The sequence below is a fragment of the Nyctereutes procyonoides genome, unplaced genomic scaffold (assembly GCF_905146905.1).
Source record: "Nyctereutes procyonoides isolate TBG_1078 unplaced genomic scaffold, NYPRO_anot_genome, whole genome shotgun sequence".
NCBI lineage: Eukaryota > Metazoa > Chordata > Mammalia > Carnivora > Canidae > Nyctereutes > Nyctereutes procyonoides.
In genome coordinates, this window is record NW_026575020.1 from 25770817 (window position 1) to 25783171 (window position 12355).

The following is a 12355-nucleotide window of genomic DNA, read 5'->3' on the forward strand; positions in this document are numbered from 1 at the left end:
AGTTTCTGGAGTAAATTTAATCACCTCTTAATGTTCTTCATTGATACCATTCAACCCCATATTTGGTACAACGAAAAAGGGAGATCATAATCTCCAATAAAATACAGTAATATCTGAACTATGCTCTAATTTCATCTATGTATAACAGTTCAAAGTCCAGAAATTAGAATGAGCCTGTGAAATCATCAAATAGGTGTTTAAACACTATACTCTAAAGGTCATGAACTTTCTCCATAGGCTTGCCCCCAGGATCTCACTCTATTACTCTAGCCTTTTTACTGACACAGTTCTCATAGGATTTGTTACTCGGTTTCTAAACCTACAGCAAATTTGAGGCAGCAAAAGAAAATAAAACAAAGGTTCTTACAAGTGGGTTCTCAGCAGTGCCAAGAGAACCATCCAGCTAAGACTGGTCATGTGTCAAAGTACTCCCTTCCCCAAACATACACTTAACATTTTATTTTTAAAGATTTTGTTTATTCATGAGAGATACACAGGGAGAGAGGCAGAGACACAGGCAGAGGGAGAAGCAGGCTCCCTGAGGGGAGCCTGATGTGAGACTCGATCCCAGGACCCTAGGATCACGCCCTGAGCTGAAGGGAGACATTCAACCACTGAGCCACCCAGGCGTCCCTTAAAATTTTTTTGGAGTCAGTATTCACTTAGGATCCTGAATTTTAATCTTTTAGTTGCTCCCACCAGTTGCTGCTATTTATAATCTGGCATGACAGGGATATGCTCACACTAGTTGAGCTTTACAGTATCAAGCCTTAGAAATAATACTTCCTTTTGGGAAGGAGATTAACTTTTTATAAGATCACATTTCTTTGAGAATCTGATTAAAAATACATTTATCTGCAAAACATTTTCATACGATCTCAAGGAGTTTACTGATCTTCTAAAGCCAGTCCATAAAATACTAGGAGACCACAGATCCGATTTAAGATTTTTTGCATTACATGCCAAAAATGCATGTTTTAACAAAATTTTCGGTTTTATCTTTATCAGAATGATCGGTAAAGATTTTTAAATGACGATGAACTCAGCAACACTATGGATGCAAATAAAAATGATGGCTAATATAATACTAATGAATACATTTTAGAAGAAGAGAAATTTGGATATTAAATCTCTTATAAAGAAATAAGTGACAAAGACAAAAATGAAAAAGAAATATTCTGCAAATTCTTTATAAGACTGTCTACCTTAGCAAATCTTAGTGTAAGCAAATACATTTTTCACTGCTAAGTTGAAGACGTCAGCAGTTAAGGACAATTCCCAAGATTAAGTCTCAAAAGTGACCTTGTAACTACTAAGAATATAATTTTATAGTGGTTGAGAGCACCAGTGTGGGAAACATCTGGATTCTAAGGACAGTTTTGTCACTTACTAAGCTACATGGCCTTAAGCAACTACTTAACTTCTTTAAATCTCAGTTTCATCGTCTGTAAATAAAACAAAAAGATTCACAGAGTTGCTGTTATTATTAAATGAGACAATATACATTAAACTCTTAGCACAGTGACAAGCGGTCAACAAATGGAAGTTCTTAATTATTGTTTAATTTCAATTAACTCATTTTTTGTGCAGGGGTTTATAGTTTGCAAAGTGTTACTGGCACATATGATTTCTTACGATTCTCTGGATCAGGAACCTCATTTTTACAGTGGAAGAAACTCAAGTCAAATGATACCCAAAGACAGTAACTAGTCAGAAAAGAAATTTGGGCTTAATTTGATTACACTAGGAACTAAAATGCAACATTCCTTTTCTCCCCCAAAGCTGAGACGCTCTACCTTTTAAATTTTGTTTAATCTTCTTAAAAATCATAGTTAAATATACATAACATAAAATTTGCCACCTCAACCATTTTAAAGTGGCATTAAATATAGTCACATCATTGTGCAACCATCACCACCATCCACCCCCCAGAACTTTTTCTTCTTTCTGAAATTGAAACTCTATCAAACACAAATTTCTTATTCCCCCTTCCCCAAATCCTGAGGATTACTTTAGGTACCTCATATAAATGGAATCACACAGTATTTGTCCTCTGTTACTGGCTTATTTCACTTAGAATGTCTTCAAAATTTATCCATGTTGTAGCATGTGTAAGAACTTCCTTCTTTTCTAAGGTTGAATAATATTCAGCTGTATTACATTACACATTTGTTGTACCCATCTTTCTATTGATGGACATGTGGGTTGATCTTCCTATTTTTAAAATACGTTTTTCAAGTATTGTTAACGCTATTGAGACTGGTTATCCAGTTTTAGATTATTCCTTCCTTTCCTTCTCTTTTACTCCATTAAAAAATGCAAGTAAGTAATTGATTTAATTTTGTACATTCACAGCAGTAAAATCAATTTTTTTGCGTGTGTTTATTTTTTTGTAGGAGCACCACTGTGAATCAACACAAAAGAAAAACACCTGAAACTCAAATAAATTTAATTTGATTTGGTGGGCAAAGCAAACCATTAATTAAAATATATTAGATGTAAGGTTATTTATAAATCACATAACTGGCTATTCTTGGAACCTTTAATAGAGATACTGGAAAGTTTCTATTGTTGGACATAAAAGTTTTCCAGTGTTGACCTGGGAAGGAGACAGCAGCGTTGCTTAAGTACCAGGAATCTGGGAAAACCTCAGTAGCTGACGCTCCTGGAAGGACTCGAGAGTACTAATACACTACCTAAAGTAACCCTAACCACTCCACTGGCTTAAGGATGCAACCTGCATAGACACAGTTCTCTGCTCTGCGTTCTATAGATAGCGTTGAGGTGAGATTAACCACAAGGTTCCGCACACAGTTCTCAGAAACAGCTAAACCACAATGGAAGGGAAGGACAACAACTCTAGAGACTTCAAAAACAGCGACGATTTAAAGATGCGTTGAATCTTGCACTTCCGTGAATGAAGGTGTGCAGGCGGACTTGCACTACTACAGGGGGAGACTAAAAGAATAGCCAAACTACTGAAATCCAGATTACAGCCAGCAGGAGCGAAGAATGGACAGCCTTCCTTTGTTAACGGCTTGCAACGGAAACCTATAGTCACCGCAAACTTACTCGAAACAACAAAATCCCCAAACAACACAGATCACCAGCAGGACCCGCAAGGGAGTCCAAAAGTTTCCGGGCGCCGTTTCAGAAGCTACAGACCGCCCTGCACCCCTAGAGTCTCCTGTTCAGCTGTCACTCGGTCCCCACAGACAACTTCCCAGGGACGAATGCACTTTGTGCTTCCCTCAAGGTTTACCAGAAATTCTCGCAAAGGGTTCTCCAATCCGCCCAGCCCCCGGGGACACGTTCTGCCTCCAAGAATTACCCCACACCTCCACCCCACTGTACCCCTGGACACCTCGAAACCTCCAAGCACGCAGGGTGCGATTTCGCTCTCGCTCTCTCTTGCTCCCCACGATGTTGGGGAAAGCGGCTGCTGAAACGCAAACTTTCCCAGCTTTCGAAGGGCGGGAGGGCGCGCGGCGCACTCACAGCTGGTTGATGGCGTTCTGCGAGATGACCGCGTTGGCGGAGAAGTAAGGGATCATGTCGGGGCCACCGAGGCTGCAGGTGCAGGCGGGGGACGCCTTCCTCTCGTGGGCCAACGTGCTCAGGGTCATGGGGCCAGCTTAAGGAGCACAGCTCCGCATCTTGGCGCCCGCCCGGCTCGGGCACGAGGCGGTCGCGTGGGGCTCCGTCGGGCCCGAGGCGCGGGCAGCCCGAGCTCCCCGCGTCCAAACTGGGCCCGCCGGGTTGTGCGGAGGCCGTCGCCGCAGCCCTAGGGCTCGGCTGTGAAGTCCCGGCGGCTGGGCGCCACCACCAGCCCGCCCCAACCCGCGTCCGGGGCGGGGCGCTGCGGCGGGGCGGGCCCAGAGGGCGGAGAGAGTCCAAGGAGCCAAGAGGGTCCGCCCTTTGGGCGCTCCGCCCCTGAGCTCGTGGCACCTACCCGGTACCGTTGCGTGCATCTCCGAATGCCGGGAAGGATCCGCACCCAGACGCCGCGGCTCGCGTTAAGGAGTGAAGCGAGCCTGGGGTAGGCAAGAGAGGTTAGCGTTTCTTGGGAATGTTTCCATAGCAAGATCCTGCTTCTTGAACGACTCTACACATTGAACTCGAAACCCCATTTTTTTCAAATGTTCTTAAAATTTTGAAAGGCAGTTCATTCACAAATGCAACGAAGACTTATCAGTGGGTTTCTATGTACTAAGGGCTAGGGAAACTCAGAAGCTGTTTGTGTGTGTGTGTTGGCGTTTTTTTTTGGGGGGGGGCAGAGGGAGAGAGAGAGAAATCCAAACAGGCTCCACCCCAGCGGGGGCAGGGGATGCAGGGCTCATCTCAAGACCCTGAGATCCTGACGTGAGCTGAAATCAAGAGTCAGAGGCTTAATCCAATGAACCACTCAGGCACACTTAGATTTTTTTTTTTTTTTAAGCAAAACAGCTTAAGTTGTGATGGGGAAAAACCCCTATCTACGTTTTCCATACCATCTGCTAACCCTTGTAAATAAATGTATAAAGGGCTTTCCAAATGATTCTCCAAACCAAGGATTCACAGCCTTAGCTGTACATATGAATCACCTGTTTTAGTGTTTGTGGTTTTTAAAAAATATTTATTTTTATTTATTTATGATAGACATAGAGAGAGAGAGGCAGAGACACAGGCAGAGAGAGGAGCAGGCGCCATGCCCGGAGCCCGACGCGGGACCCGATCCCGGGACTCCAGGATCGCACCCTGGGCCAAAGGCAGGCGCGAAACCGCTGAGCCACCCAGGGATCCCCCAACTGTGGGGGTTTTAACACCCCAATGCCCGGCTGCACTCTAGACCTATCAAATAAGAATCTCTTGAGGGTGGGATCTTAGACATCATTATTTTCCAAGGCTCCCTGGATGACTGCAATGTACAGCCATGGTTGATAACTATGTGCCAAATGATCTAGGAGATGAAGACAGGCTAGAGAGTATATCCTCTCCTTACAGAGGTAGAAATAAATATTCAGGGTCTAGCCAGATGACCTCATTTGTAAGTGACATCACCAGTTACATGACTTCTGATGTAGGTGAGGCTTTTTCTACCAAACCCTATATACCCTGATTTCTTCATGAGTTTAAACCTTTATCATGTTCCTAACAACAACTCACTAAGCAACGCCTTTTACCTGACCAGGAACTAGCTCTTCATAAGATGAAAATTTCTCTTCTCTCTCTCTCTCCTGTATGCTATATAGTGGTTTACAAAAGGGGTTGACCTGGTACAGGCACTCAGTAAAGGTTCCCTCATCTCTTGCCCTTCCAGTCTCATCAGAACAAATATTTTCAAGCATGAGCATGTTAGGCTTTTCTGAATACCTGACTAAATTATGTATCAATAAAATTGTCTTTGGACCTAGAGCCAGAAATTAATAATTTTAAAAAATGACTTCACTATCCAAAAGAAACAAAAATTAGAAACAAGTCACTTTAAGACTCAACATATGCTAGAATTAAGAAGAAACGAGTTTTTGTTTTATATGATTTTTCAGATCTTTTTTCCTATTAGGAAGTTTGGTGATTTTCTAAATACTAGTAATGAAATAATCAATCTAAATTATATATTTTATGCCTAAAACCAGAAACTCTTTTGTTAGTTTATCCTTCCATAAAACTTAAAATTGTTGCCAGGGCACGAGGGATTTGAAATATTGCAAACGGATCCTGGAAATAGGGATCAAATTTCCTTCAGATCTGGTAAAAGAACCAGTTCGCAAGTGAAGAGTTAATGAAAGGTCTGGAGTCCAGTGCATCATCGTCTTCATCCATCTCTAGTAAGGAAAATGTTTGAAAGATTTATTCAGGCTGTGTCAGCAGGCACCCAAATGGCAGTGTAAGAAGAAATCTGCTGATACACCCCAAAATAAATTGCTTTAAATATCTGGCAAACTTGCCAGTTTGTAACTTCTTCCAGGCTGTAATTTATTACAGCCTCCTGGCAGTGATCAAAAAAAGTCAGCAAGCTGTTTAGAAGAGCACTGTTAAGGTGAGTCCATTCCTTTCATGACAGCAGAGATGGTATTTTATCGAAGTCAGTGCTAAATGATGCAGCTTATGAAAGATGATGGAATGGTAATCATCTATATCTATTTGAAAAAGAAGTCAGCAGGAAATGTATCTTATTCAATTCATACTTAATATCTCTGACATGTAAAAGACGCTAAAGATAAGGATTTCATACATATGTATATTTGTCTTTTATAGATAGGTTCCTATTGTGACACCCCAGAAGTGCATAGTCCGTTGTTTCCCCTCAAAAGACCTCTGCCAGTGTGTGGTTCAGCAGAGTCTATTTTAACACCCCCATCCAGGCCTTTTCAAAAGCTTTCAAAGTTAAATTCTCACTTTGAACTGTAAGATTGGAAATTGGGAAAGTGCTAGAACGTGCTTCATAGTTTTTTTTTTTTTTAAGAAAAAAACGAAATCATCTTTGCAAACGGGGGTTCCTTTAAGGGAATAGTTCTTTCTGCTACTGTCTTAAAAAGTTGAACAAATTCTCTTTCTTTTCCCAATCTGCAGAGCGTCAAAATGTCAATCAATTTGGTTTCAGCTCAATTTAATCCTTTACTCTGGACTGTCAGGAAACAAGGCTCTAGGGAGCAAGCTCTCTGTACCCAACCATCTAGGAATTCAAAACTGATTCCAAAGTAGACTGAGCAACATGAAATAAACTAAGCTACTTTTCTACTTCACATGAAGTCAGAAGAGGCTTTAAAAAAATCTGCACAAACGCCCTGGAGAAAAAATGCTGCATTTCTTCATTCTCTTGCTTGAGTTAGAAGATTTAAAATAAATTTTGTCCTGTCATTTGCTGACCATTTCAAGGCTCAGAAATATGAATATTCTAAAATGTTATTTTGGCTTTTGACAGCATTAGCAATAGCCAAATTAAATTTTTATAGAATTATATGCTAAAAGCATTAAAATTTTATTTTCTATTTTTTATATCATTTTTTAAAAATTATTTATTTATTCATGAGAGACAGAGAGATGGAGGCAGAGACATAGGCAGAGGGAGAAGCAGGCTCTATGCAGGGAGCCTAATATGGGACTTGATCCCAGGACTCCAGGATCACGCCCTGAGCCGAAGGCAGGCGCTAAACCGCTGAGTCACCCAAGGAACCACCAAAATTTTATTTTTAACAAATTTTTAAATTGGAGTTCCGTTTGCCAACATATAGCATAACACCCAGTGCTCATCCTGTCAAGTGTAAATTTTTTTTTTTTTAATAATAGATGTCCCTTGTATCCATAAGGTACTTCTTGTTGCTATGTCTTCCTGTGCTCTCTGTAAGTATAAACACTGACTTACTTGCTGACCAGGACAGACACAAAAGTGGCTTTAAATGTGAGTGAAGGATATGGCATGCTTTTGCTGCTGTAACAAAATTTCAACCTGGGTGGATCACTTGAATGGAAGGTAGCTAATGAGCTAAAAAAGTGATAGTGTTCAAGTGCCAAAAGCGGTAGACTAGAAACCAGAGGACCTAAGCTCTAGTTCTAACATGGCCACTTAATAAACTAAGATTTTGGCTAAGTCATTTATTTTCATCTGTAAAATAGGATAATAAAACTCTAAGGAAAGGTCTCCAAATCTTTTTGTTAGAGTTGGGAACCTTAGGAAAGGAATTTCATTCAGCCTAGAAATCTTGAAAAATGCATTTAATCCACTTAAGATAAATAGTCATCTAGTTCAAAGCAATAGAGCCTAGCACTTAAAAATCCTAACCTTAGTTTATACAGAAAATGGAGTATTACTTAGCTATAAAAAAGAATGAAATCTTGCCATTTGCAACAACATGGATTGGCCTAGAGAGCATAATGCTGAGTAAAGCCAGTCAGTCTGAGAGATAAATATCATATGGTTTCATTCATATGTGGAATTTAGTGCTTGCTTTGGCAGCATATATACTAAAATTGGAACAATCATTCACATGTGGAATTTAAGAAACAAAACAAATGAACAAAGAGAAAAGGAACAAAATACTAGACATTTCAATATAGAGAACTTGTGGTTGCCAGAAGGGAGGTAGGGAATGGGTAAAAAAGAAAGAAAGGATTAACAGTACACTTAATGAACACTGAGAAATGTAGAGAATTGTTAAATCATTATATTGTACACCTGAAACTAATATAAAGCTGTGTGTTAATTATATTTGAAAGAAAAATCATAATATTGGAATTATTAGGCAGGATTTGAATCCTAATGTCACCATTAGCTGTGAACTTTGGATTGTTACTTAATCTCTGGCTCAGTATAAGTATCTAATTTATGAAGTTACTGTGAGGATTAAGTTAAGAGACAAAGTTACTTGAAAGAGTGTACAGCATAAAAATCTACACTTTGGACTTAATGGCTCTGTAAATTTAAAAGAGTTAAAAGAAAGGTTGGGGAGCTTGCTCTTCACAAATACAATTAGTGAGTCAGTCTCCAAAGAAGAATCTTAGAGTGCATGGCTGTAATAAATCTACTTATTTATTTTTAAGGTTTTATTTTTTATATATATTTTAAAGGTTTTATTTATCTATTCATGAGACACACACACACACACACACACAGAGAGAGAGAGAGAGAGAGAGAGAGAGAGAGAGAGAGAGAGGCAGAGGGAGAAACAGGCTCCATGTAGGGTGCAGGACGCGGGACTAGATCCTGGTCTCCAGGATCACGCCCTGGGCTGTAGGCGGCGCTAAACTACTGAGCCACCCAGGGATTCCCAAGATTTTATTTTTTAAGTAATCTCTATACCCAATGTGGTTCTTGAACTCACAACCCCAAGATCAAGAGTCACATGCTCCACTGGCTGAGCCAGTCAGGAGCCCCTAAATCTTTTAATTTTAAATTCTTTTGCTTTTCTAACTCCTCTTCATCATATTTTTTGGCTGTCTTTCTGACGTAAAAACTCTTAATAGGGAAAAAAAACCTATGTGCCTTTCTTTAGGTCATTAAGAAAGCTGAGTGTGTATGTGTTTGTGTGTATGTTGGGGGTGAGCAGGGAGACTCTAAAGTCTGTCTGGCATCTTTGAGGTAAAATTGACTGTACATTTTAATTTATTCGTTGGAGAAGTTAAGATGTTGACTAGAAATAATTCTCTATATTCTTTTCCACTAGTCTGAAAAATAACTAAAGCAGACAACATTAAAATGTCAATGAATCTGATATCAGAAGTTCTAGATTCTAGTTACTTTAATCATGGGCAAACTTTTATCTGTTCCAGCCTCAATTTCTTTAATCCTAAAGTGGGGATGGTAATGTTTTAGCTCACAGTTTTATATAAGTGCTTTGTGAACAAGACACATGAAATTCTCATAATTACCATTCATAAATTGGTCAATCAGCTTCTAGTAACAGAAAGCTAGTTGTATTTCTTTGTATTTGGGGTGAGAAGTTGATGAATGAATGAAAATTAAAATACATACAAATATCCCCAATGTATCACCCCATTTCATTCAGGAAGTCTTCATTATTATTGTTTGCCAGGTAGTTAATCACATTAACTTAATATTGCATTTGATAGTAATATCTGCAGTGTTTACTGGATTTTTATATTTACAGGCTTTATTTTTTACTTTTAAAATATTTTATTTATTTATTTGAGAGAGAGACAGCAAGAGATCATAAGCAAGGGGAGCAGCAGAGGGAGAGGGAGCCCCACGTGAGGCTTGATCCCAGGACCCTAGGATCATGACCTTAGCTGACTGAGCCACCCAGGTGCCCCTGTATTTACATGTTTTTAAATAACAGTATTAACTTATATAACTTTATTTTAAAAATACCTAGTCATAAGAAAATATGATTATATCTGTCAGAAGGCCTGTTTGTATTTTTGTTTTCTCCAAGGGCATGATTTACAGAAATAAATAGTAAATTAATCCCCTGAGTGTCAAAAGGGAGAAAACCAACACTTTAAAGAGTTATAAAACAAAAGCCTGTTACCTGGAGTAGCACAACATTTTGTCTCCTGTTAATCTCTAAAATGCTAGGATAAAACTCTCAATATAAAACACCCAAGTTTCTAACTTGTTGCCCACACAGCACTAAGAGATATCTCACTACTTAGTCAAAGGCACTCTTCATACAATACAATAAACCAAACTCTGTAAAAAAAAAAAAAAAAAAAGGCTCTTAAAAGCAATCGTTTTGCAATCACCATGTGGCTAATAGTATTATTTAAAAGAGCATCAGACAACAGTTTTAAACACTGGATAGAACAATGTCACTGAACCGTTCTAGTCCTTTCCATGGAACCTTCCACCATAAGAGCATGGGGAATACTGAAAAGATCTGCGTATCAACTCCATGAGAGGCAATCTCTAAGGCATTCATCTGCCATAGTCTTAACCACCATATGCTCCAGTAGGAAGAGATGCTGAAATGCTGCTTTCTTCAGGTTACAAAAGCCCCACATGCTATTGTTTAGTAAAAATAATAGGCATTTTTATAGATCACTTTTCACATCCAATACACCTTATAAACCATTTAACCATTTAATCCCTATTCTGTCTCTTTAAACATTTTATTATTTAAACATTTTTTAGCTAAACTAGTTAAAACTAGTTTTAAAAAAATAAAAGTAACATGCTGAGTGATTGAAACTTTTTTTTTCAATGTTCAGAAAAGTAAAATAAAAGTCATTCTTCTTATCCCCATCATCCTACTCCCTGGGATGATTGTTAATATTTCTAGAAATTTTCCTTGCATATGTAAATATATTGTAGCTGCCCTTTAAGAAACATACATGCACCTAAGCATAGTATATTATATACATCATACATATTATTCTGCTTCTTGTTTTTCCCTTCACTTATCACTGTATCTTAGACATTTTTCTATATTTATTTTTTAAAAGATTTTATTTATTTATGAGAGACACACAGAGAGAGAGAGAGACAGAAACACAGGCAGAGGGAGAAGCAGGCTCCATGCAGGGAGCCCGACATGGGACTGGATCCTGGGTGTCCAGGATCAGGCCCTGGGCTGAAGGTGGCGCTAAACCGCTGAGCCACCCAAGGCTGCCATATATATATGTATTTATTTTTAAAGATTTTATTTATTTATTTATTTATTTATTTATTTATTTAATTCATTCATTCATTCATTCATTCATTCATGAGAGACAGAGAGAGAGAGAGGCAGAGATACAGGCAGAGGGAGAAGCAGGCTCCACACAGGGAGCCTGATGTGGGACTCGATCCTGGGACTCCAGGATCATGCCCTGGGCCGAAGGTGGCCTTAAACCACTGAGCCACCGGGGCTGCCCTGCCCTATATTTATTTAGATTTGCCTCACATTCTTTTAAAGGAATGCATAGTGTTCTATTTTACAATTAAATATTCTTTATTTAAACAGTCCTCTACTGATAGACATTCTTTATTTAAACAGTCCTCTACTGATAGACATTTAAGCTGTTTACAGTCTTTACCATTATATACAATATCATTATGAACATGCTTTCATGTGGTCTTTATGCATACATGTGAATATTTATACCTAGAGGCAGAATTGGCAGTTAGTTAAAATATTTTGAACATCTTAGGAATTGTTAGATATGATCAAATTGCCCTGCTGAAAGGTTTAGTTTTTTTTTTTTCCCATGGAATCCTAATGCTTCCTATGCTGTGATTAAATTAACTCAGTGCCCAAGATCCTCTTCTACATCCCATCTTTTACATACTACATTAAAAAAAATATATATATATGTATACATATATATATGACACAGGCTTATAGAGAGAAACTAGAAAAACAGAGTATAAACAAAAATGAAAAACTATTATTATGGATATTGATTTCAAAGAATTAATTAGACTATAACAAAATATATATAATATATATTTTTTAAAGATTTTATTTCTTTATTTATGAGAGACACACACAGAGAGAGGCAGAGACATAGGCAGAGGGAGAAGCAGGATCCATGCAGGAAGCCCAATGTGGGACTCGATCCCGGGACTCCAGGATCATGCCCTGAGCCAAAGGCAGATGCTTAACTGCTGAGCCACCCAGGCGACCCAAATATATGAAATATTAAACTACTTTGAAGATAATATAATTTTAAATTAAGAAGTAATTTTGGGATCTTGTTTGATGCTAATGCTGTATACTATAGTAAATGAGCCAAATGTGGCTTTCAATGTCTTGGAATGGGGTGTGAGACAAGAGATAGAAGAATAGAAAGTTAATTTGAGAATAATAAAAAAATGGAGGCTAGAGGAGCTGAGAGGTTCTTAAAAATAAAAACAGTAGCTGACATTTGTTGAGCTGACATTTACTGTGCACCAGATACTCTATTAAGAGTTTACGTGCAATATCTCACTCAATTC

General features: G+C 38.6%; 1 protein-coding gene across 3 annotated transcripts in view; it reads right to left on the reverse strand.

Annotated features, from left to right (window-relative positions):
• The window catches only part of SSH2 (slingshot protein phosphatase 2), a 244035-nt gene that overhangs the window by 105842 nt on the left and 125838 nt on the right, over positions 1-12355 (reverse strand). The window contains exon 1 of one of the 3 annotated variants that reach the window (XM_055317853.1): positions 3499-3794. The exons of the other annotated variants lie outside the window; for them this stretch is intronic. Coding sequence (XP_055173828.1) covers positions 3499-3626 — 128 coding nt within the window. The 5' untranslated portion in view covers positions 3627-3794. Of the gene's footprint in view, positions 1-3498; positions 3795-12355 lie in introns of those variants that run through there. 3 annotated transcript variants of the gene reach the window in all.